Below are 23389 nucleotides of genomic sequence, written 5' to 3' on the forward strand. Positions count from 1 at the left end.
GGGGAAAACTAACTATTTAATCAATTTTAGAATAAGCCTGTAACATAAAAAATGTGGAAAAAGTCAAGAGGTCTGAATACTTTCCAAATGCACTGTATGTTATGGAATGTTTGTGCACGAGTATAATTCATCGGCTGATCCCTCCTGATGACCTGGATCCTTCCTTAACACATAGGAAGTCCAACCCTGTTGACTAATTTAAAAGTATGCAAGTCCTCAATGGTAATTTCCAAGCAAAAAAAAGGTACTTCCACTTAATGATCTCTATCAATTTCTATGTTCTCGACACACCATACAAAAGTACCTAGCTAGCACCACTGGAGGGAAGTGAAAGACCACACTTTCACTTTTGTCTCTTGTTCTTTTTTCAAAGAAAAAATTGTTTCCATTTTTATTTATTTATAATTTGGACAGACCACATAAGCGATTTGTTTAACAATTGAATTTTAGACATTAAATATCACATTAGTTGCGTCCGAAATGGTACCCTATTCCCTGTATAGTGCACTACTTTTGACCAGTGTCCATTGGGCTCTGGTCAAAAGTTGTGCACTTCATATTGAATCGGGTGCTATTTGAGACATGGCCATGGTTTTGGTGTTGTGTTGTTCCTGGGATGTCAGATTTCCCAGAAGCAACTTGACAATCAATAGCCTCTAAACAAAATGTAGATTTCTGACAATATCTGATAGATGGAGCCCAGCATGTCTCTTTTTGAGAGTATCTTCTCAATGTCTGAGGTTGCATCCCAAATGGTACCCTGTTCCCTATATGGACACTTCTTTTGACCCTGTGAGCCCTGGTCAAAAGTATTGCACCATGTAGGGAATAGGTTGCCACTCTGAATAAATCCCTCTACGGTTTCAAGACAGCGGTCGTGGAGATGGTATTTACTTTCTTGACATGAATAATGTAACTCTGTTGAGGTAATGGTTGTGTTAACTTAGGCTACAGTACTCTGTGCTGAGCATTAATTAAACAATGTGAATTATTTTTCCCATTGACAAAAGCAAATGAAATTGTCTTGAAAATCAGAGTGATTTTGATGTGGATTTAAATGAATCTATGCTCCAAATGTTATATTATATTCTTGGTGGCAAAAAACGAGTAGCCCATCCCACTAGGAACACACTGGTTCAATCAACGTGGTTTCCACGTCATTTCTATGAAATTATGTCGAACCAACGTGGAACAGACGTTGAAGTTATAACTGTGCCCAGTGGGATGTTTGTTTGAAATGGTCGGACAGAACGCAGTTCCCTTTAGGACCCTGGAGACTACAGTTAATACTTTCAAGCAATGTCACCTGTTACGTTCAAAGGGGAAGCCGCGATGGTGGCGCTCTATGGTGTGTGTGTATAAATATATATATACATCATTGGTGGTCTTAGTGTATCCTTTTTGCGCTGCGTAAAAGGCTTTTGAAGTGAATATTTACGTCCATCTATCGCCTTCGCGTTACTAAATAAAGAGCGTCGCAAAGACACAGCAAGGCAGTCTTCAAATTTGTGAACAGGTTCCCAGGTAAGACATTCGGGAGACAACGCATCATTGCGCCTCCTTGTATCTTATCAGGAATTGTGTTATTTATTGTTGCATTAGATAGGGTGAATTTATATTGCAACAATGAAGCCTTTACATTTTCCTATAACTATCTGTAATTTCCTGAGGCACTGGATATCAAGATAAGTACATTGAGGTACACGATAAAGATCGTGACATGTTATGATTCTATTTTAGCCTATCTGTCATACATTAGTCATTTTGTCATTTTGTAAATCAAAGGGACATCTGTATTTTAACACTTTTTTCTATATTTACTAACTCTAGTCATTTATAATCGGCCACACTCTCATACTTCCTGATATTTTTGTCACAAACAATTTCCTGTTTAAATTGCATCATGTTACACGCTCGAGCTGAAAGAGATCTTCTTAGTTGATGAGGCAACTTTTTTAAAAACGGCCAGTAGTTTCAAGGAATGCGCGTCCTTGGGACGCCCCTACCCTAACCCATACCCTAATCTTAACCATTTTACGTTTCAGCTTCAATGCCAAAGGACGATTTGGCACGGACCGTTTTAAAAACGACAACGTTTTCCAATTTAATTCATTGGAGTTCAGTTCATGGCATACATTGCCTTCCATTAATCGGTAGTTACTTTCAACATCTTATTTAGTATAGTAGTGTTACATTGATGCGGTTTTGATGTTCACTTCGTATCTCTCTGTAGTTCCTGTCTAGCCCAAGATTGTACTCATACGTAATGTCCTACCATTACTCTTTAAGGTCCAAGGACCTCAGTGAGCTCCAAAAGTATTGGGACAGCACTTTTGGATTTTAAATGATACAATGACTATGAGGTTAAAGTGCAGACTGTCAGCTTTAATTTCAGGGTATTTTCATCCGCTTAGAAAGTGCATCACTTTTTGTACACTGTCCCCCCCATTTTAGGGGACCAAAAGTATTGGGACAAATTCAATTATACAGTATGTGTATTAAAGTAGTAGAAAGTTAAGTATTTGGTCCAATATTCATAGCACGCAATGCCTACATCAAGCTTGTGACTCTAGAAATGTGTTAGCTGCATTTGCTGTTTCTTTTGATTGTTTCAGAGTATTTTGTGCCCAATAGAAAAAAGTGAGGTTTGTCATTTGAGTCACTTAAAAAAAAAACAATGTAAATAAGAATAGAATGTGTCTTAACACTTCTACATTAATGTGGATGCTACCGTGATTACTTATAGTCCTTAATTAATCATGAAATGAGTGAGAAACTCCACCTGGTAAACTATTCTCACTGCATAGTGTAATTTATATTTGGCATTGCATTCACTGATAGCCATAAAATTAATACTTTGAAGTGGACTATTGTTATGTTACAAATTCCATCCATTATTTGCTAATAGAAATGTTTGTCCATAAACTTTGCAACAAAATATTAAAGGCCCAGTGCAGTCAAATGTTATTTTCCTGTGTTGTATAAATAAATAAAAAGTGAGGTTAGAATAATATTGTGAAACATGATAATGCCCAAATTAGTGTAAGAGCTGTTTGAAAAGACCGCCTGAAACTTCAGCCTGTTTTGGTGGGATGGAGTTTTGGCCTGCCTGGTAAATTAGTTAATAGACCAATAAGAAATAGACTTCCAAACCTTTCTGCAAATAATAGCTCGTTTTCAGTTTTCCCCTACCTGCTCAGACCACTCCCAGGCAGTCCTAGTAAAATTCTTGCTTTCAGAAATTGCTCTTTGCTAAGATTAAGTTTCTTTTTGACCATTTTAATTGAAAACAATCGCAGTAAGATACTTAGTTGTTACCCAGAAATTATTTTATATTGAGACAAAAAGGGCTGCATTGGACTTTTTATTTTTTTGGCATTATTACACATTAATGACATTTTTAATTAAAGGGCAGGCGTTTAATTCAAAGTTCTTCTGAAAACATTTTCCATATCATATGGGAGAACTAGAAAGAGTTGAGGCAGAAAGCCTCTCACCTCCCACTCTTCCTTTCTTCACATAACCAATGTCTGTAACCAGTATAGGTACAAGCCTAACAGGTTGTCAACTTAAGATGACATTTGAGTCAAGGAGAGTGCACTGTGTGCCCATTGTTGGGCTCTGGAAGCATGAGAGTGTCTTTGATCAATTATGAAGGAGGTAGGATTTCCTTGAGAGGACTGGCTTAAATTAATGATGACAAACTAAGAGTTTGAGGCCCTAAGCAGTGTTCACCTAAGGGTATCATTTATTGTGATCTGATACCCCTCTTAATAAAGCAGGACATTGTTAAATAGCCTGAGTTCCAGATCTGTTTTGTGACGTGTGTCCAGCTCCATTGAATGACCGTAATGGAGTTCACGTGACAGCACAAACTGGGTTGTATTCACAAAGAACTAACTGGACGCGAAAGGGCTGACACGGGGAGCGACCACCTGAACTTAAGAAATGAGAAACGCTTGTTTTCGTTTTCCGTTGCGAAATGTTTTGATACATTTTACTTCAATGTGCGCTGATGAGTTGGTGACAGATCTGGGACTCAGGCTAGTTGTGGAGCGAAATATGTCCGGTGTGTTTGTCATCGGTCCAGTCATACTCATTCTACTGGTGTTTGTGTCTATGTAAGGTGGCATTCATTCATGTGAATGTTGGTGCTGCTAAGTCAGCCAACCTGTTGACATGTGCATCCGGGAAGGAGTGGAACAGGTGGGTATATGACAGGTGTGTTCTTGGCTAGAGAAGGTGAATACAGGTGCAATATTCCAGGTTGTTTACCGAGAGGAGTGTTCTGTTTGTTCTTTCACTCTGCTCCCTCTGTGTGTGTGTGTGTGTGTGTGTGTGTGTGTGTGTGTGTGTGTGTGTGTGTGTGTGTGTGTGTGAGGCTATTCCTCTGAGGCTCCACCTCCACTCAGCAGAGCCGAAGGGAGACGAAGGGAAAGTAGCTATGACAGCAGAGAAGTGTTATGGGATTGGCTAGGTACACAGGGACAGTACATGCTGGTTTAGAAGAGCTGACTGGATCACATCTTTTGACATTTGGCATATAGTTATTATAGTCATCTGGTTTTGGGTAGAACTGAATTTTAAATTGTCGCCATAGATTCACCTTTGCATCAGGTAAAGAAAGTATTTGAGTCTGTTTGTTTTGTTCTATTCTGAAAAGGGTTTGATTCCAGTGTCTGTTTAAGAAAAGTATAGTTTCAAATACTCCAGCTCTTCACTGCTATTACTATGTAATGCCTCCAGTTAATTTATAACTCCAGTGTTTCCCCTAGGATCCCTTAATCTAAATGACATCACCGGCCAATTCTATATTAAACCCAAAAGTTATTTAGCTAGCATTACGTCACTGTATCGTAACTAACAATTATTACATATGTCTAGTAATAGGGTTGACTACACTTCCAGGATGACATTTTTTTTCACCAGGTTAGTCTCAAAACCTATTTTGCAAGAGAGACCTAACCAAAAAAAAGCAGCATACAGTTTCAAACATTTACAACATAAAACACAAAGCCCCGCAGTTTAAAAATATCAGTTTACACATTGAAAAGGCTAATTGGTTTCGGGAGGAGTGTTTCAACAAGGGTCAAAACATTGATATCCCCTAAATCATTTTCCACCATTGTTTTTACCCTAGCTTTAAAATCATTTTAGTAGTTTTCTCGGACTATAGTACCTGATAAGAATCTGAGGAAGATATGTACAAAAAAATCCTCCAAGGTAACTAGCTAGCTAGCATGTAATCCTGGTAGTGTAGCCAACCCTATCAATAGAGAGTTGTGCCGCTGCATAAATGTAATATAGGGGAAACACTGAATTCTCTTGCTCTCTCTCTCGCTCTCTCAGCGGTGGCCATTTTGAATTGTGACCCACCATGCGTCTGTTCCTGCGTCGGCGCCTGTCCCCCCTGAAGCTGGCCCTGGCTGGGGGAACTCTGTTCATGGTGGTGCTGGTGGTCCTACAGAAGGATGTGGGCTCCGGCTCCAACTCTGCCCAGGATCCCTGGTTCCAGGATCTGGTGGAACGCAAGGATCGGGTGCTGGTGATGGTTCGAGGAGCAGTCAACAACCTAGGCTTCCAGGTACCCCTGTATGGGTCCTTTTGGTGGGTGGGGTAGAATAGGAGGTAGGGGGGAGGGGTTTAATGAACAGCCTTTATTGTTTTTGTTTGTGATATAATTATACACTGATCAAGAAAATAAATTCAACACTGAGTTACAGTTCATATAAGGAAATCAGTGAATTGAAATAAATTCATATGCCTTGATCTATGGATCTCACATGACTGGGAATACAGATATGCATCTGTTGGTCTCAGATACCTTAAAAAAAGAATAAGTAAGGGGAGTGGATCAGAAAACCAGTCAGTATCCGGTGTGTAACCACAATTTGCCTCATCTCACTCTTCAATGGCTTCGCGAAGTTGGTGGATATTGTCGGGAACTGGAACAAGCTGTTATACACGTCGACCCAGAGCATCCCAAACATGCTCAATGAGTGACATGTCTGAGTATGTAGGCCATGGAAGAACTGGACATTTTCAGCTTCCAGGAATTGTGAACAGATCCTTGCCACACGGGGCTGTGCATTATCATGCTGAAACATGAGGTGATTTCAGCGGATGAATGGCACGACAATGGGCCTCAGGATCTCATTCAAATTTTCATCAATAAAATGCCATTGTGCTCGTTGTCCGTAGCTTATGCCTGCCCATAACATAACCCCATCGCCACCATGGGGCACTCTGTTCACAACGTTGACATCAGCAAACTGCTCGCCCACACAACGCCATACACGCTGTCTGCCATCTGCCCAGTACAGTTGAAACCGGGATTCATACGTGAAGAGCACACTTCTCCGGCGTGCCAGTGGCCATCGAAGGTGAGCATTTGCCCACTGAAGTCGGTTACAATGCCGAACTTCAGTCAGGTCAAGACCCTTGTGAGCACGACAAGCATGCGGATGAGCTTCCCTGAGACAGTTTCTGACAATTTGTGCAGAAATTCTTTGGTTGTTCAAACCCACAGTTTCATGAGCTGTCCGGGTGGATGGTCTCAGACGATCTCACAGGTGAAGAAGCTGAGTGTGGACTGGCTTGGTTGCACATGGTCTGCGGTTGTGAGGCCGGTTGGACGTACTGCCAAATTCTCTAAAATGACGTTGGAGGCAGCTTATGGTAGATAAATTAGCATTTAAATGTTCTGCCAACGGCTCTGGTGGACATTCCTGCAGTCAGCATGCAAATTGCACACTCCCTCAACTTGAGACATCTGTGGCATTTTGTACTTTTTTCTATTGTCCCCAGCACAAGGTGCACCTGTGTAATGATCATGCTGTTTAATCAGCTTCTTGATATGCCACACCTGTCAGGTGGATGGATTATCTTGGCAAAGGAGAAATGCTCACTAACAGGGATGTAAACAAATGTGTAGATAACATTTGAGAGAAATAAGCTTTTTGTGCATATGGAACATTTCTGGGATCTTTTATTTCAGCTCATGAAACATGGGACCAACACTTTACATGTTCCGTTTATATTTTTGTTAAGTATACAAGAAATCTAAATAAAATGATAAAATAAAGAAACAATTACCTGGCGTTCCAGATCGGAGCTCCCCAGCCCCCTTCGATAGAGGAGCAGCAGGCCACCCCAGACCACCACTGTCCTCCAGGTCACTACAGTCAGGCAGAGCTGAAGCCGGCCCTGGAGAGGCCCCCACAGGACCCCCAGGGGCCTGGGGCCGACGGGAGGGGCTACGAGAAAAACAACATGACACCAGAGGAGGAGAAAGAGAAGGAAAAGGGGATGACCGTTAACTGTTTCAACCAGTTCTCCTCCGACAGGATCTCCCTCAGCCGTAGCCTAGGAGACGACACCCGGCCACCAGAGTAAGACTATGTCCCAATTATCTCTCCATCATCCCAAAATGTGCACTTGTTCACTGTTTTTGAAAGGAAATTACTGGTATAATGAACATAGTGGAAACTACCGCTGGCCCATGCCTATACCAATCTAATGCTTTTAGATCTGTGGGAAGTAGTGAATGAGTGCATATTTTTAGCAGAAACAAAATATTATTGGGATGCACCCTAAAACTTCAGTCTTAACTGTAACCATGGTGATGAAAGGAGTGTTGAAGGGTGGGTAGCGTATTTTTCTTGGGGGCGGTTTCCTAGTCTTGTTCAAAGATGCATTTTCAATAGCAAGATTCTCTATTGTTTGCTACTGTATTACTGCAGATGTTTCTTTTTCTTTATTTAATCAACATTTCAGAACCTTGATAGCCATGAAAAGCACAATCAGTTTGGTTTATGTACGAATATTTGCTAAGGGATGCTCTTAATATATTGTAAGGCTAGGGCATCTACGTAGACACAAACACCCCCCATGTCAACTCAAACACAGGGCAGATAATATTGACATTTTTTCCTTTTTATGACGAACAGTGTCTTGCTCTTCCTTTGCTTCCCAGGTGTGTGGAGCGTAAGTTCCGTCGCTGCCCTCCTCTCCCCACCACCAGTGTAATCATAGTGTTCCACAACGAGGCCTGGTCCACCCTGCTGCGTACCGTCTACAGTGTCCTCCACACCTCCCCTGCTGCCCTGCTCACTGAGATCATCATGGTGGACGACGCCAGCACCGCAGGTGGGCACAGAGAAAATAAATCCTATGGGTCCACTCAAAATGGGCGCCAGTCTACCCATTGTGGCATCATTGACTTGAATGGGATTCTATTTCTATGGGTACTGTGGGTATGATGACTCTAAATAAAGTCAAATCAAACTTTATTTGACACATTTTTATTTTTTTATTTCACCTTTATTTAACCAGGTAGGCCAGTTGGGCCAGACCTGGCCAAGATAAAGCAAAGCAGTGCGACACAAACAACACAGAGTTACACATGGGATAAATAAACGTACAGTCAATAACACAATAGGAAAATCTTTCTAGTGTGTGCAAATGTAGTAAGATTAGGGAGGTAAACATGCGCCGAATACAACAGGTGCAGACCTTACTGTGAAATGCTTACTTACAAGCCCTTAACCAACAGTGCAGTTCAAGAAGAGTTAAAATATTTACCAAATAAACTAAAGTAAAAAATTATAAAAAGTAACACAATAAAATAATAATAACGAGGCTATATACTGGGGGTACCGGTACCTAGTCAGTGTGCGGAGGTACAGGTTAGTTGAGGTCATTTGTACATGTAGGTAGGGGTGAAGTGACTATGCATAGATAATAAACAGCGAGTAGTGTACAAAACAAATGGAGGGGGGTAGTCTGTTCAGCAGTCTTATGGTTAGGGGGTAGAAGCTGTTAAGGAGCCTTTTGGTGCTACACTTGGCGCTCCGGTACCGCTTGCCGTGCGGTAGCAGAGAAAACAGTCTATGACTTGGGTGACTGGAGTCTCTGACAATTCTATGGGCTTTCCTCTGACTCCGCCTATTATATAGGTCCTGGATGGCAGGAAGCTTGGCCCCAGTGATGTACTGGGCCGTACGCACTACCCTCTGTAGCGCCTTACGGTCAGATGCCTAGCAGTTGCCATACCAGGCAGTGATGCAAGCAGTCTAGGCAATGGAGCCTGATACTAAACATGGGCTAAGGGAAAACAAAGGGGAGTGTACATTAGGGCACACCAATAGCAAAACTTTTCACCAGTCATTCTGAAACTAAGGGTACTGTTCTTATAAACAGGAAATTGCATTGGCCTAGCTTCGCTAATCAAAACTAAAAGAGGATGTGCTTTGACACCTAGTTCAATATCTACTTCTGGACCTTGGAACCTCCTGGCCATATAGTTTGGTTTAATCTCTCGCTGTGTTTTAACAATCGCCTGTATACTAGCTAGCTGCATTATCACATGGTTTAAGAGAATATGCTGTGGAGAAAGTGTGATGTCTGTTGTGGCCAGTGCATTGCATATGTGTTATTAATACTAAACTGAAACTTGTGACACGATTTCACACCTCTACGGTTCTACGGTTCTACGGTCTTGTCTGTTCTAAATATAACTGGATGTGGGTTTTTTGTATTTTGGGGTTTGTGTTTAACATTTATTTAATTAGGTAAGTCAGTTAAGAACAAATTCTTATTTATAATGATGGCCTACCAAAAGGCAAAAGGCCTCCTGTGGGGACGGAGGCTGGGATTAAAAATGTAAAAATAAAAAATATATAAATATAGGACAAAACACACATCAGAACAAGAGAGACAACACAACACTACATAAAGAGAGACCTACCATAACAACATAGCAAGGCAGCAACACATGACAACACAGCATGGTAGCAACACAACATAACAACATGGTAGCAGCACAAAACATGTTACAAACATTATTGGGCAGAGAAAACAGCACAAAGGGCAAGAAGGTAGAGACAACAATACATCACGCAAAGCAGCCACAACTGTCAGTTAGTGTCCATGATTGAGTCTTTGAATGAAGATATTGAGATAAAACTGTCCAGTTTGAGTGTCTGTTGCAGGTCGTTCCAGTCGCTAGCTGCAGCGAACTGAAAAGACGAGTGACCCAGGGATGTGTGTGCTTTGGGGACCTTTAACAGAATGTTCCTTACCTGCCGAACTATAAATTATGTGACCTTTGTTTTAGAGGTGTTCAGAACAAGGTTAAGGGTAGAGAAAGCTTGTTGGACACTAAGAAAGCTTTATTGTAGAGCAGTTAACACAAAAGGGGCCAGCTGAGTATAAGACTGTATCATCTGCATATAAATGGATGAGAGCTTCCTACTGCCTAAGCTATGTTGTTGATGTAAATTGAGGAGACCGTGGGGCCTAGGATTGAGCCTTGGGGTACTCCCTTGGTGACAGGCAGTGGCAGAGATAGCAGATTGTTTGACTTTATACACAGCACTCTTTGAGATAGGTAGTTAGCAAACCAGGCCAAAGACCCCTCCGAGACACCAATACTCCTTAGCCGGCCCACAAGAATAGAATGGTCTACTGTATGAAAAGCTTTGGCCAAGTCAATAAAAATAGCAGCACAACATTGCTTAGAATCAAGGGCAATGGTGACATCATTGAGGACCTTTAAGGTTGCAGTGACACATCCATAACCTGAGCGGAAACCAGATTGCATACCAGAGAGATTACTATAGTTACCGTCCTGTCCCATCACGTTTAGAAAGCAATGTATTATGTAGAACAGATATGACTGTCTGGCAGTATTGGGAATTGTGTTAGTTCTATTTCTATGTACATGTCACTGAACACACCCCTGCTTTCTGTTAGTCAGTTACCTAGCGATGCTGGATTTGACCTCCTGTCATTAACCGCTCCACCCTCACCTGATGAAAATAATGTTGTATTACCTGAAGAGCCAGCCAAATTCCTAACTAAACATGAAGTTTCGTGTTTGTGTTTAATTGATGTCTAGTGTTTAAATATACTGCTCAAAAAAATAAAGGGAACACTTAAACAACACATCCTAGATCTGAATGAAAGAAATAATCTTATTAAATACTTTTTTCTTTACATAGTTGAATGTGCTGACAACAAAATCACACAAAAATAATCAATGGAAATCCAATTTATCAACCCATGGAGGTCTGGATTTGGAGTCACACTCAAAATTAAAGTGGAAAACCACAATACAGGCTGATCCAACTTTGATGTAATGTCCTTAAAACAAGTCAAAATGAGGCTCAGTAGTGTGTGTGGCCTTCACGTGCCTGTATGACCTCCCTACAACACCTGGGCATGCTCCTGATGAGGTGGCGGATGGTCTCCTGAGGGATCTCCTCCCAGACCTGGACTAAAGCATCCGCCAACTCCTGGACAGTCTGTGGTGCAACGTGGCGTTGGTGGATGGAGCGAGACATGATGTCCCAGATGTGCTCAATTGGATTCAGGTCTGGGGAACGGGCGGGCCAGTCCATAGCATCAATGCCTTCCTCTTGCAGGAACTGCTGACACACTCCAGCCACATGAGGTCTAGCATTGTCTTGCATTAGGAGGAACCCAGGGCCAACCGCACCAGCATATGGTCTCACAAGGGGTCTGAGGATCTCATCTCTGTACCTAATGACAGTCAGGCTACCTCTGGCGAGCACATGGAGGGCTGTGCGGCCCCCCAAAGAAATGCCACCCCACACCATGACTGACCCACCGCCAAACCGGTCATGCTGGAGGATGTTGCAGGCAGCAGAACGTTCTCCACGGCATCTCCAGACTCTGTCACGTCTGTCACGTGCTCAGTGTGAACCTGCTTTCATCTGTGAAGAGCACAGGGTGCCAGTGGCGAATTTGCCAATCTTGGTGTTCTCTGGTAAATGCCAAACGTCCTGCACGGTGTTGGGCTGTAAGCACAACCCCCACCTGTGGACGTCGGGCCCTCATACCACCCTCATGGAGTCTGTTTCTGACCGTTTGAACAGACACATGCACATTTGTGGCCTGCTGGAGGTCATTTTGCAGAGCTCTGGCAGTGCTTCTCCTGCTCCTCCTTGCACAAAGGCGGAGGTTGCGGTCCTGCTGCTGGGTTGTTGCCCTCCTACGGCCTCCTCCACGTCTCCTGATGTACTGGCCTGTCTCCTGGTAGCGCCTCCATGCTCTGGACACTATGCTGACAGACATAGCAAACCTTCTTGCCACAGCTCGCATTGACATGCCATCCTGGATGAGCTGCACTACCTGAGCCACTTGTGTGGGTTGTAGACTCCGTCTCATGCTACCACTAGAGTGAAAGCACCGCCAAGCATTCAAAAGTGACCAAAACATCAGCCAGGAAGCATAGGAACTGAGAAGTGGTCTGTGGTCCCCACCTGTGGTCCCCACTCCTTTATTGGGGGTGTCTTGCTAATTGCCTATAATTTCCACCTGTTGTCTATTCCATTTGCACAACAGCATGTGAAATTTATTGTCAATCAGTGTTGCTTCCTAAGTGGACAGTTTGATTTCACAGAAGTGTGATTGACTTGGAGTTACATTGTGTTGTTTAAGTTTTCCCTTTATTTTTTGAGCAGTGTAGTTCACCCAAATTACAAAATGACATATTGGTTTCATTACCCTGTAATCAGTCTATGGACAAGGTATGACTGTAATCAATGCTTTGCCTGACCACTGTTTCAAATGTTGTTTAGAATTTGTGACACAATCCAATGCAAGTCAATGGTACCCATATTAGCATTTCCTCTCTTAATGTCCAAATCATCCTTAGGTTTAAGAAAATGGATTGTATAACTGAATTAAGTTACTTATAGGGTTGTACACGAAGAACAAAAATGCTACCATTGACTTGCATTGGATTGTGCCACAAATACAAACAATTTTGATTTGAAAGAGTGACCAGGTAAACAAAACCAAAAGCAAGGACCATACCTTGTCCATAGACTGCTTATAGGGTTAGGAAACCAATGTCATTTAGGTGAACTATCCCTTTAAGTGATTCCCTCCGACGCTCCAGCTCACCTTAAGAAAAGAAAAGAATGTCATAACAGGTATGTGTTTTCTCCTTTCTACCAGAACACCTTGGGACTCGGCTGGATGAGTATGTGAAGCAGCTAAAGATAGTGAAGGTGGTGAGACAGCAAGAGAGGAAGGGCCTGATCACTGCCAGGCTCCTGGGGGCCCGGGGAGCCCTGGGAGAGATACTCACCTTCCTGGATGCTCACTGTGAGTAGCTAGCCCACGATGGATGAATAAATGAGTGCCTGATAACAGCCAAGCTCCTAGGGGCTAGGGGGACACAGAGAAATATACTCACCTTCCTGAATGCACACTTTGAGTAACTAGCTCACAAGGGATGGATGGATTCATTCATTAATACTCGGGGGCCCAGGGAGAGACACCTAACTTTCTGGATGCACAATGTGACTAGCTAGCCAGCTAGCAATATATGTATGGTGGCCTATGGCACAGATGTATGCCAGAGTCTATATGGATTTGAATACAGCCCTCTGCCCTTTGACTCGACCTTCTCCACCTCCTACTGTACCTTTACTGTACGTTCTGTTCAAAAGCACAAACAATAAGATAGGAGATGGATTGATGCACTGTGACTAGCTAGCTCACAAGGCCAGAGCAACACAACTAACTCCTTATTGACCCCCTCATCCCTTTTTGCTAGCCCACAAGGAAGGATAGGTGGAGTGGGTAAAATGGTTCCCAAGTGATCAATCCGTTTACAACCATTGTGTTACAACTTTGTTTCTATAAATGTTTAGATCAGATTTACTACCTGCGGTGCTTTTTTAAAATAGTGAACAGTTGAAACCTGCTCTTCAGGTTTCCCTGCTAGAACTAGATGTATGACCACATTCCACTCACGTATGCTTAGAGATATGCAAAGTAGTGGTGTGACGAAGGGCTACACATACAGATGAAAGGCAATAGATACTAATGTACTGGAGATAAAGGCTTTGCAGTGATGTATAAAACGTATACAAAAACATACACAAATACTGTGAACCCCCAAGGTCATCCCGACAAGGGCGTTTGCATAATGTGATGTTGTCAGGCAATTGTGAACACAGATTACATATCATTGACAGAATGCTCAGGACTCATCCTGGGGGTCTGTTGAGGCCAGGAGGGTGCAGCGTTACACAATGTTCACATAGAAAAGTATTGTGTAGAATAGACAGGATTTTCTGTTGTGTAGAATTGGGAGTGGTGTCAGCTCCACAAATGTTTGCCAACTGAACTCCGCAATGTTTGCCAACTAAGCTCCATTCATTGAATCTCAATCTGTAATGCTTCACAATGTTTGCCAACTGCCAACCTACCGACTTCTTGTACTTTGAGAACTCTTTACACCTGCTGAAATCTACCCTCCTCTCCTGTCCCCAGGCGAGTGTTTCCATGGCTGGCTGGAGCCCCTGCTGGCTCGTATCGTAGAGGAGCCAACGGCCGTGGTCAGCCCAGAGATCACTACCATCAACCTGAATGACTTTACCTTCAACAAGCCTGTAGCCACCGCTAAGGCCCGCAACAGAGGGAACTTTGACTGGAGCCTCAGCTTTGGCTGGGAAGGCATCCCCGAGCATGAGAGGAACAGACGCAAAGACGAGACCTACCCCGTCAAGTAAGGGCTAAGGACCCACCTAACATGTTTCATAAAGTACATTGCCTTCCGACAGCAAGTGGAGAGGTCCGTCGGTTAGAGTATGTGTAGTGAATATAGTGCTGTGCTTGCTGAAGTTGTTTGCAATGTATTCAGATTTATTTTCATCTTACAATTCAGCATATGTTATATTTCTGCACTTGAAATATGTATCAGATCACTAGTCGGCAATCAGACTATGTATATTCCATAATGTTGCATTGGACTAGTATCTAGTATCAGTTACTCACCTCTGCATGTCTGTTCATTCAGAACTCCAACGTTTGCCGGTGGTCTCTTCTCCATCTCCAAGAAGTACTTTGAACACATCGGGACGTACGACGACAAGATGGAGATCTGGGGGGGTGAGAATGTGGAGATGTCCTTTAGGGTTAGTTTCCCCTCTTCCCTTTCCTCTAACAATGTTATTATAAAGGAATATCTATCAAATACTAAAGCTAGTCTAAAACACAGCCATATATAGAGAGTTTGCTGATTATGGTTTCTCTCAAAGACATTCAGTTGATTATTACCTAAATTCAATTGGTTGAATGGTGTCATGTGACCTCGACGTTGTATACGGCTCTGGGCTGATATCCACAAAGCATCTCAGAAAAGGTGTTAGGAATCCTGTTAACCTGTTTTTGTGAGCATGTGTATCTGTAGTAGGAATTTCCAGGTGAACAAAAACAAGCACAGCTGTAGTTAATCAAAAATGTATCTGGTTTTTACAAGTTGCAACAAGGAGACCCCACCCAGCACAGAAGCGGAGCAAATGTCTATCTGGCCTCTTGGAGACAGGCCCTAATCAGACAGCACCAAATGTTCTGTAAACACCAGCCCAAAAGGCTTGTAGGAAGTCAAAGCAACTTTGTCTAACATTGTCAGCTGCTACAGAATCGCACAGTGTTCACAGAATGTCATCAATACAATTCAACAGTGAATAGTCGGTGTCCTTGTGCCTCCATTGACAAAGCAGGTCACTAAGTTAGCCAGCTAACGTCAATAAACTTTCTCCCAGGTGTGGCAGTGTGGCGGCCAGCTGGAGATCATTCCGTGTTCCGTGGTGGGTCACGTGTTCCGTACCAAGTCACCCCACACCTTCCCTAAAGGTACTGAGGTCATCACAAGGAACCAGGTACGACTCGCAGAGGTCTGGATGGATGACTACAAACACATCTACTACCGACGCAACAGTAACGCTGCCAAGATGGCCAAGGAGGTAGGCTTATGTTCTCAATCAACTCAAAGTTTCATATACTGTACTGTTAGATATAGCGCTGTGCATTAAACATCTACAACCGACGCAACCAGAACGCTGCTAAAATGTCGCAAGTGGTGAGAGAAGAGGGTTAAGCCCATGGCATGTTTTCGTTCACTCCAAGTTCCATAATAATTTTAGATAATCTTGTGTTGCCAGACTTGGTAATCTCACATTCATTCGACACAGAAGGAAAAGCTGAATGAAGGCTAACTGTTAGACAACACACTACTGTGCAAAATATGTCGGCCTGTGCATACTGCAATCTGTTTATTATAAAATATGATTTATCTGGAATAGGCTAAACTACAATAAATATGTTCTTATGAGTGCCTATATACTGTAGGCAACAACACTGATCCCTAACACAGGGCCCCCCCTTGGGTGCGTGCTCAGCCCCCTCCATTGCCATGCATGTCTCCAACTCAATCATGAAGTTTACTGACAACAACAGTGGTAGGCCTGATTACCAACAATGATGAGACCGCCTACAAGGAGGAAGTGATAGCCCTGACGGAGTGGCGCCAGGAAAATAACCTCTCCCTTTACAAAACGCTGATTGTGGACTACAGGTGACTGCAGAGAGAGCACGCCCCCATCCACATCGACGGGGTCGCAGTGGAGAGGATCAAAAGCTTGAAGTTCCTCGGCGGGCACATCACTGACAACCTGAAATGGTCCCTTCACAAACTTCTACAGATGCAGCATTGAGAACATCCTGTTGGGCTGTATCACCGCCTGGTACAGCAATTGCACCGTCCGCAAACGTAGGGCTCTCCAGAGGGTGGTATGGTCAGCCTAACGCATCACTGGATATCTACAGCACCCGGTGTCACAGGAAGGACAAGAAGATCATCAAGCACCCGAGCCAAGGCCTGTTCACCCCGCCACTATTTAGAAGTCTCAAAGCTGGGGCCAAACAGCTTTTTTCCCCAGGTCATCAAACTGTTAAACATTCACCACTAGAAAATAAAGGAAAGCCGCACACTCTAAGAGCTCAGATGCAAAAATTTTAATAACCAACGTTTCGACAGCTAAGCTGTCTTCATCAGGGTATCATCACAAACACTGAGAGATGAGTCATTTATATAGTGTCAAGAGACACACAGGTGTTTGTAATCATGGCCAAGTATGGCCTAATATCATTGGTTAACTGAAATATTCAAAAAAATGGTATACAAGGAACATACAAAAAGACAAACAAATGGATAACATATGATCATAGCATTTATAGTCTAAAAAGTATCTAACAAACAATTACAATGGCAAAAATCACAATAATCACAAGAATGGCTTCAGATCAAAGTCTATGTTGAGACCGAAGGGAGCAAGTGTCTTTAAATTAAAGATCCAGGCAGCCTCTCGTTTTAACAATAAATTATCAAGGTCACCCCCTCTCCTCGGGAGGGTGACATGTTCGATGCCAATATAACGCAGAGACGAAATCGAATGGCCTGCCTCCAAAACATTCACCACTAGCCTTAGTCACTGTTCTAGCCGGCTACCACCTGGTACTCTACCCTGCACCTTAGAGACTGCTGCCCTATGTACATAGTCATTGAACGCTGGTCACTTTTAATAATGTTTAAATAACGTTTTGCCCACTTTGTATGTATATACTGTATTCTTGTCATGGCTCATTCTATATAACTACTGTTGTGCACACCTTTTTCTATTCATATACTGTCCATAATGTCTTTACACACCATTATATGTATATCCATTACATGGATACTGAACAAAAATATAAACACAACCTGCAACAATTTCTAAGATTTTACTGAGTTACAGTTCATATAAGAAAATCAGTCATGGATTTCTATGGATTTCACATGACTGGGAATACAGATATGCATCTGTTGGTCACAGATATCTTTAAAAAAAAAATGGGCCTTATAATGGGCATCAGGATCTCTGTGTTTTCAAATTACCATGAATAAAATGCAATTGTGTTCATTGTCCGTAGCTTATGCCTGCCCATACCATAACCCCCCCGCCACCATGGGGCACTCTGTTCACCACTTCTTCATCAGCAAACCGCTCGCCCACACGACCCCATGCATGTGGTCTGCGGTTGTGAGACCAGTTGGACATACTGCCAAATTCTCTAAAACAACATTGGAGGTGGCTTATGGTGGAGAAATTAACACTCAATGCTCTGGCAACAGCTCTGGTGGACATTCCTGCAGTCAGCATGCCAATTGCATACTCCCTCAAAACTTCAGACACCTGTGGCATTGTTTTTTTTCTTCTTTTTTTCTAGACATTATTGCACTGTTGGAGCTAGAAACACAGGCATTTCGCTGCACCTGTGATAACATCTGCAAATCTATGTATACTACCAATACTTTTTGATTTGAGATGACTACCGTTATATGGGGTTAAAGTAACTGTCCAGTCTTTCCATATTTCTATGAAATATGACTTTTAATTACTTATAATATGAGTAAAATAATAGTTTTCCTTCCAAGAAATGGTAATTAAGTATGTTGAAAAGCAGCTTTTCTGTGTTGGAATAGTGTGGACGTACCCCAACAACAGAATGGTGTGGGTGTATACCGGTCATTAAATATTCATGCAAGTAGACCGCTGATTAGCCAGCTCATCCTCCTAAGGGTTATGACATCATACTCTGAGGAAATAGCAAGCATTTTTTAAATGGTCTGTTTGAGATACACTTTAAAAACCCCAACATCAAATTTGTATTTTTTTTTTATTATAATTTCTTTTATATATACATTTCTCAACTGTATGCTTTGGCCACAAATACGAGTATTGGACGAGTCAACAACATTATTTGGGTATGAGTTAGAGAAAAGTCAGATATTCACTGGACAGTTACTTTAAAGTTAACTATCAGTGCACAGGATTGAGCAAGTCACTTGTTCCTGTTTCACTCCTTTCCACTACTTTCCACTACTCTGTGTGTTTTGCAGAAAGGATTTGGTGACATCTCGGAGCGTGTGAATCTGAGGGAGAGGCTACAGTGTAAGAACTTCACCTGGTATCTGAATACTATTTACCCCGAGGTGTTCGTGCCGGACCTCACCCCTACCAAGTTCGGAGCGGTATGTTTTGTTCCATGATTGTGTGCATGATTGAGCTTGCCTGTTGCCATGAAAATAATAGAAATGTCTCAAAAGTGCAAATCCTGCTCACTAAATGCAGGGTTTAGCCAGGCAGTCCAAAACAAACGCTAAAAGTATTTGAGGTAACACTTTTTATTTGGATAGTCCATCTATAGATGCTCTATAAGTAACATTTCAAATAAATATCTACTAACCCTAAACTTAACCTTAACCCTGACCCTAACCCGTTATTCTAAAACCTAACCGTAACCTTAGCGAGCAGTTGCTTATCGACAGATAGTTTGTTGATAGTATGACCATCTGTAGAGCATCTACAGATGGACTATCCAAATAAAGTGTGATTAGGAAAGTACTGTACGTGATGGCGATGCATAAGTGTTCATTGTTAAGTGTGTGTGTGTGTGTGTGTGTGCAGATTAAGAACTCTGGTGCTCAGAGCTGTCTGGATGTGGGAGAGAAAAATGAAGGAGGGAAGCCACTGATCATGTACACGTGCCACAATATGGGGGGTAACCAGGTACTGTATATTCACTCACGCTGTCAGAGGAGGCTGGTGGGAGGATATGTAGGAGGACTGTCTCATTTGTAATGGCATGGAATAAATGGAACGGTATCAAACTTATGGAAAACACATGTTTAACTTACAATGGGCTGTCCTCCTATAGCTCCTCTCACCAGCCTCCTCTCCTCTGATATTCTGATATTGATATGCATTCAACAACAGTATGTGCAGTCAATTTTTGGAATTTCATATTCAGGTTTATAGGCAAAGTTTCTGTTTTAACTTTTATTTAAATCACATTGAGATTGACATCTATTTTCAAGTGAACCCAGACGATCTCCAATAATAAATTACCAGCACCATATGAAAGTGATGTTTGACTACATATGCTTATCTCTCTTGCTGTTTCCCCAGTACTTTGAGTACACGTCTCATAAGGAACTGCGTCACAACATAGGGAAGCAGCTGTGTCTACAGGCCAACCCCCAGCCAGACCAGGTTAAGATTGAGCTTTGTACACTAAAGGGATTAGGGACTAGCGTGGCCCCACAACAGGAGTGGATCTTTACAGAGGTAAGGAAGCATCACCTGGACAAGCATGCACGCAAGCATATACAGTGCATTCAGAAAGTATTCAGACCCCTTCACTTCTTCCACATTTTGTTACGTTACAGCCTTATTCTAAAATTGATTAAATTATTTTTTTTCCCTCATCAATCTACACACAATACCCATAATGACAAAGCAAAAACTGGTTTTTAGTAATTTTTGCAAATGTATTAAAATTAAAATCACATTTACATAATTATTCAGACCCTTTATTCAGTACTTTGTTGAAGTACCTTTGGCAGTGATTACAGCCTTGAGTCTTCTTGGGTATGACACGACAAGCATGGCACACCTGAATTCGGGAAAGTTCTCCCATTCTTCTCTGAAGATCCTCTCAAGCTCTGTCAGTTTGGATGGGGAACGTTGCTGCACAGCTATTTTCAGGTCTCTCCAGAGATGTTCGATCGGGTTCAAGTCCGGGCTCTGGCTGGGCCACTCAAGGACATTCAGAGACTTGTCCTGAAGCAACTCCTGCGTTGTCTTGGCTGTGTGCTTAGGGTTGTTGTCCTGTTGGAAGGAACCTTTGCCCCGATCTGAGGTCCTAAGCGCTCTGGAGCAGGTTTTCATCAAGGATCTCTCTGTACTTTGCTCCGTTCATCTTTCCCTCGATCCTGACTTGTCTCCCAGACCCTGCTGCTGAAAAACATCCTCTCAGCATGATGCTGCCACCACCATGCTTCACTGTAGGGATGGTGCCAGGTTTCCTCAAGATGTGACGCTTGGCATTCAGGCCAAAGAGTTTAATTTTGGTTTCATCAGACAAGAGAATCTTGTTTCCATTGGTCTGAGAGTCTTTAGGTGCCTTTTGGCAAACTCCAAGCGGGCTGTCATGTGCCTATTACTAAGGAGTGGCTTTGTCTGGCCACTCTACCATAAAGGATGGTTCTCCTATCTCCACAGAGGAACTCTGGATCTCTGTCAGAGTGACCATTGGGTTCTTGGTCACCTCCCTGACCAAAGCCCTTCTCCTCCGATCGCTCAGTTTGGCAGGGCGACCAGCTCTAGGAAGAGTCTTGGTGGTTCCAAACTTCTTCCATTTAAGAATGATGGAGTCCACTGTGTTCTTGGGGACCTTCAATGCTGCAGATATCATTATTAAGTCATTTAGGAAATAATGTCTGGAAGTTGGGATTATCCAGTTGCAGTACATTTTAATGACCTAAAGCATGACATTTCTACCTTTTTAGATTTTGTGGTATAGAGAAAGTTAAAATATCAGACAGGGGAGATGATGTTAATAATACTCTGCGTAAAAGAGAATGTTTTTGGATTTTCACCCTCCAGACATTATTTCCTAATGGACTTAATGATGAAATGCCTATGTATGTTATGTTGTGAATTTGAACATGAATTATGTTCCTATTTAAGATTACTCTGATGTTTTTCATACAATGTACCCAATGATGAATGAAAACTTGCTATGTCCTCATTGTGGTTTTATAGACGTGTTTAATACGTCTTATTTATACACTTCACTCAAATATTTATGAAAAGCATATCGTTATATTTGGTAGCACTTATTTGTTTTTCCTTCGCCTCCAACCCCTTTCGATGCGTGGAACGGATGTGGGTGGGGCTAGGTCTACATAAGGGTGCACATTTTTTTTAACTCACAAAAGCTCTGACGAAGACCGTGAGGCCGATCGTAAGCTTATTAAAGATCAGTGATACTATCAAGAGCAGTGTGCGGTTTCCTTTTTCATTCATCTTGTTCAACTGTTACCATGCACCTGCAAAAAGGATTGCTCAGATGTGCGAGTGCCTTTTTGAATTTTGAAGGATGACCAATGGAAACAGGATTCACCTGAGCTCAATTTCGAGTTTCATAGCAAATGGTCTGAATACTTATGTAAATAAGGTATTTTATTTCTAGAAAACCTGTTTTCGCTTTGTCATTAATGGGCATTGTGTGTAGATTAGGATTTTTGTTTTTCAATTTAATCAATTTTAGAATAAGGCTGTAACGTAACAAAATGTGGAAAAAGTGAAGGGAATACTTTCCGAAGGCACTGTATATCACACACGCACACACATTTCTAGATCTGCTGGGAGAAATATTTGACTCCTCATTCTTGAAGAGTGCTTTTGTAAAGCATGTGTGACTGATGAAATAAACACAAGTACATTTAATCTGCTTAGGTAACTATCTGTTAACGATCTTTCACAACGCACAAGAGAAGTTATTACTCTAGATCTAATCTGTCCATAGCTGACCCAGTGTTATCCCACTGCAGTACATGGTCTTACTCTGTACTTTTAACCCTCTGCCCTCTCTAGGAGAATCTCCTCAAGAACCCACTAAGTAGAAAGTGCTTACTCCTGAAAGGGGGCCAGATAGTGATGGACGACTGTAAAGCAGCTGACCTCAACCAGCACTGGGCATTCAGTTGACTCCTAACCTTCGACCCCTGACCTTAAGCAGAAATGAAGCTTTCACTAGACGTTGACCCCCCCCCCCGCCAGCCCACCCACCCATAGATGCTATTAACAAACATACAGACCCTACCAATCTACCTATAAACTCTGGGTCAAGCAGGCAGTACTAGCACCAGTACTAGCTGAACCTTACAGGACATGAGTCATACTGCACTGGAGACCATTGATGACCGAAGTGGAGTGGACAGGTTGAATATAGAGTGCTGACTGTGCTATGGCAGTGCACACCTAAGTGAAGGATCTCAGGATAACCCCTTTTAACTATATATTTATGATAATAGAGACTCATGAATGAAGGTTTCTTCTCGTGGAGTGTGTGGACAGTGGACTCTGCAGCCTGGGTTGTGTTCAGTAGGGAGAAAATGTTTTGGAATGGAGTGAAACGGGGAGAACTTAGGCCTACTACCCGAACTTATCCAGTAAGAACACATATCTTAGTTTCCTGTTGCAAAACGTTTTGCCACTGTGTGCCCTACTGGACACGACCCTGGAGTGGCAGGCGGGAGGTCTCTTCCAGACAACTAGGACCACAACCCAGAAGTGTGTTCTCTCTCTTTTTATCAGCTTTGCTTGTCTTAACTTATCTTGTCAGGTAATGAATGTAGATATAGTGAATGTTGTTTCTGTGACAATGCATATGTCTGCCAAAGGGAAAGGTGTCCATTTTTTTAAATAAAGTTTTATCTGTATACAGTTGGATTATTTGTCATACGAGTGAAATGACTGGTCCCGTGTGTCTCAGTTGGTAGAGCATGGCTCTTGCAACACCAGGGTTGTGGGTTTTATTCCCACGGGGGAGCAGTAGAAAAATGTATGTACTCACTACTTACTGTAAGTCGCTCTGCAGAGCATCTGCTAAATGACAAAAATATAGATGTTTGTCTCAGCTTTTACGTTTAAGAGATGTTCTCAGATAATGAAAACCA

The 23389-nt window shown here is 42.4% G+C and overlaps 1 protein-coding gene across 3 annotated transcripts; it reads left to right on the forward strand.

Annotated features, from left to right (window-relative positions):
• Nucleotides 1-1142: 1142 nt before the first annotated feature.
• On the forward strand, nt 1143-23162 carry galnt6 (UDP-N-acetyl-alpha-D-galactosamine:polypeptide N-acetylgalactosaminyltransferase 6 (GalNAc-T6)). 3 transcript variants are annotated; one of them, XM_029722441.1, is made up of 12 exons: nt 1143-1524; nt 5350-5584; nt 7108-7391; nt 7976-8148; nt 12988-13137; nt 14314-14548; nt 14840-14957; nt 15588-15788; nt 18764-18895; nt 19332-19433; nt 19833-19991; nt 22305-23162. In XM_029722441.1, exons 2-12 carry the CDS (start codon nt 5378-5380, stop codon nt 22416-22418), a joined length of 1875 nt encoding a protein of 624 aa, XP_029578301.1. In that variant the 5' UTR covers nt 1143-1524; nt 5350-5377; the 3' UTR covers nt 22419-23162. The 3 variants fall into 3 exon arrangements, with proteins under 3 accessions (XP_029578301.1, XP_029578303.1, XP_029578302.1); XM_029722443.1 differs by lacking the exon at nt 1143-1524 and adding an exon at nt 1676-1699 and having other exon boundaries at nt 22305-22452; XM_029722442.1 differs by lacking the exon at nt 1143-1524 and adding an exon at nt 1856-2153 and having other exon boundaries at nt 22305-22452.
• Nucleotides 23163-23389: the final 227 nt, after the last annotated feature.

Source organism: Salmo trutta, chromosome 30 (genome assembly GCF_901001165.1).
Source record: "Salmo trutta chromosome 30, fSalTru1.1, whole genome shotgun sequence".
NCBI lineage: Eukaryota > Metazoa > Chordata > Actinopteri > Salmoniformes > Salmonidae > Salmo > Salmo trutta.

What these genes read in the sequence shown, in the direction of transcription:
- galnt6 (XM_029722441.1), top strand. Translation starts at nt 5,378, where the DNA reads ATGCGTCTGTTCCTGCGTCGGCGCCTGTCCCCCCTGAAGCTGGCCCTG. An exon ending in CTGCCAAGATGGCCAAGGAG is followed by an intron (nt 15,789 to 18,763) that starts GTAGGCTTATGT and finishes TGTGTTTTGCAG; the next exon opens with AAAGGATTTGGTGACATCTC. An exon ending in ACAATATGGGGGGTAACCAG is followed by an intron (nt 19,434 to 19,832) that starts GTACTGTATATT and finishes CTGTTTCCCCAG; the next exon opens with TACTTTGAGTACACGTCTCA.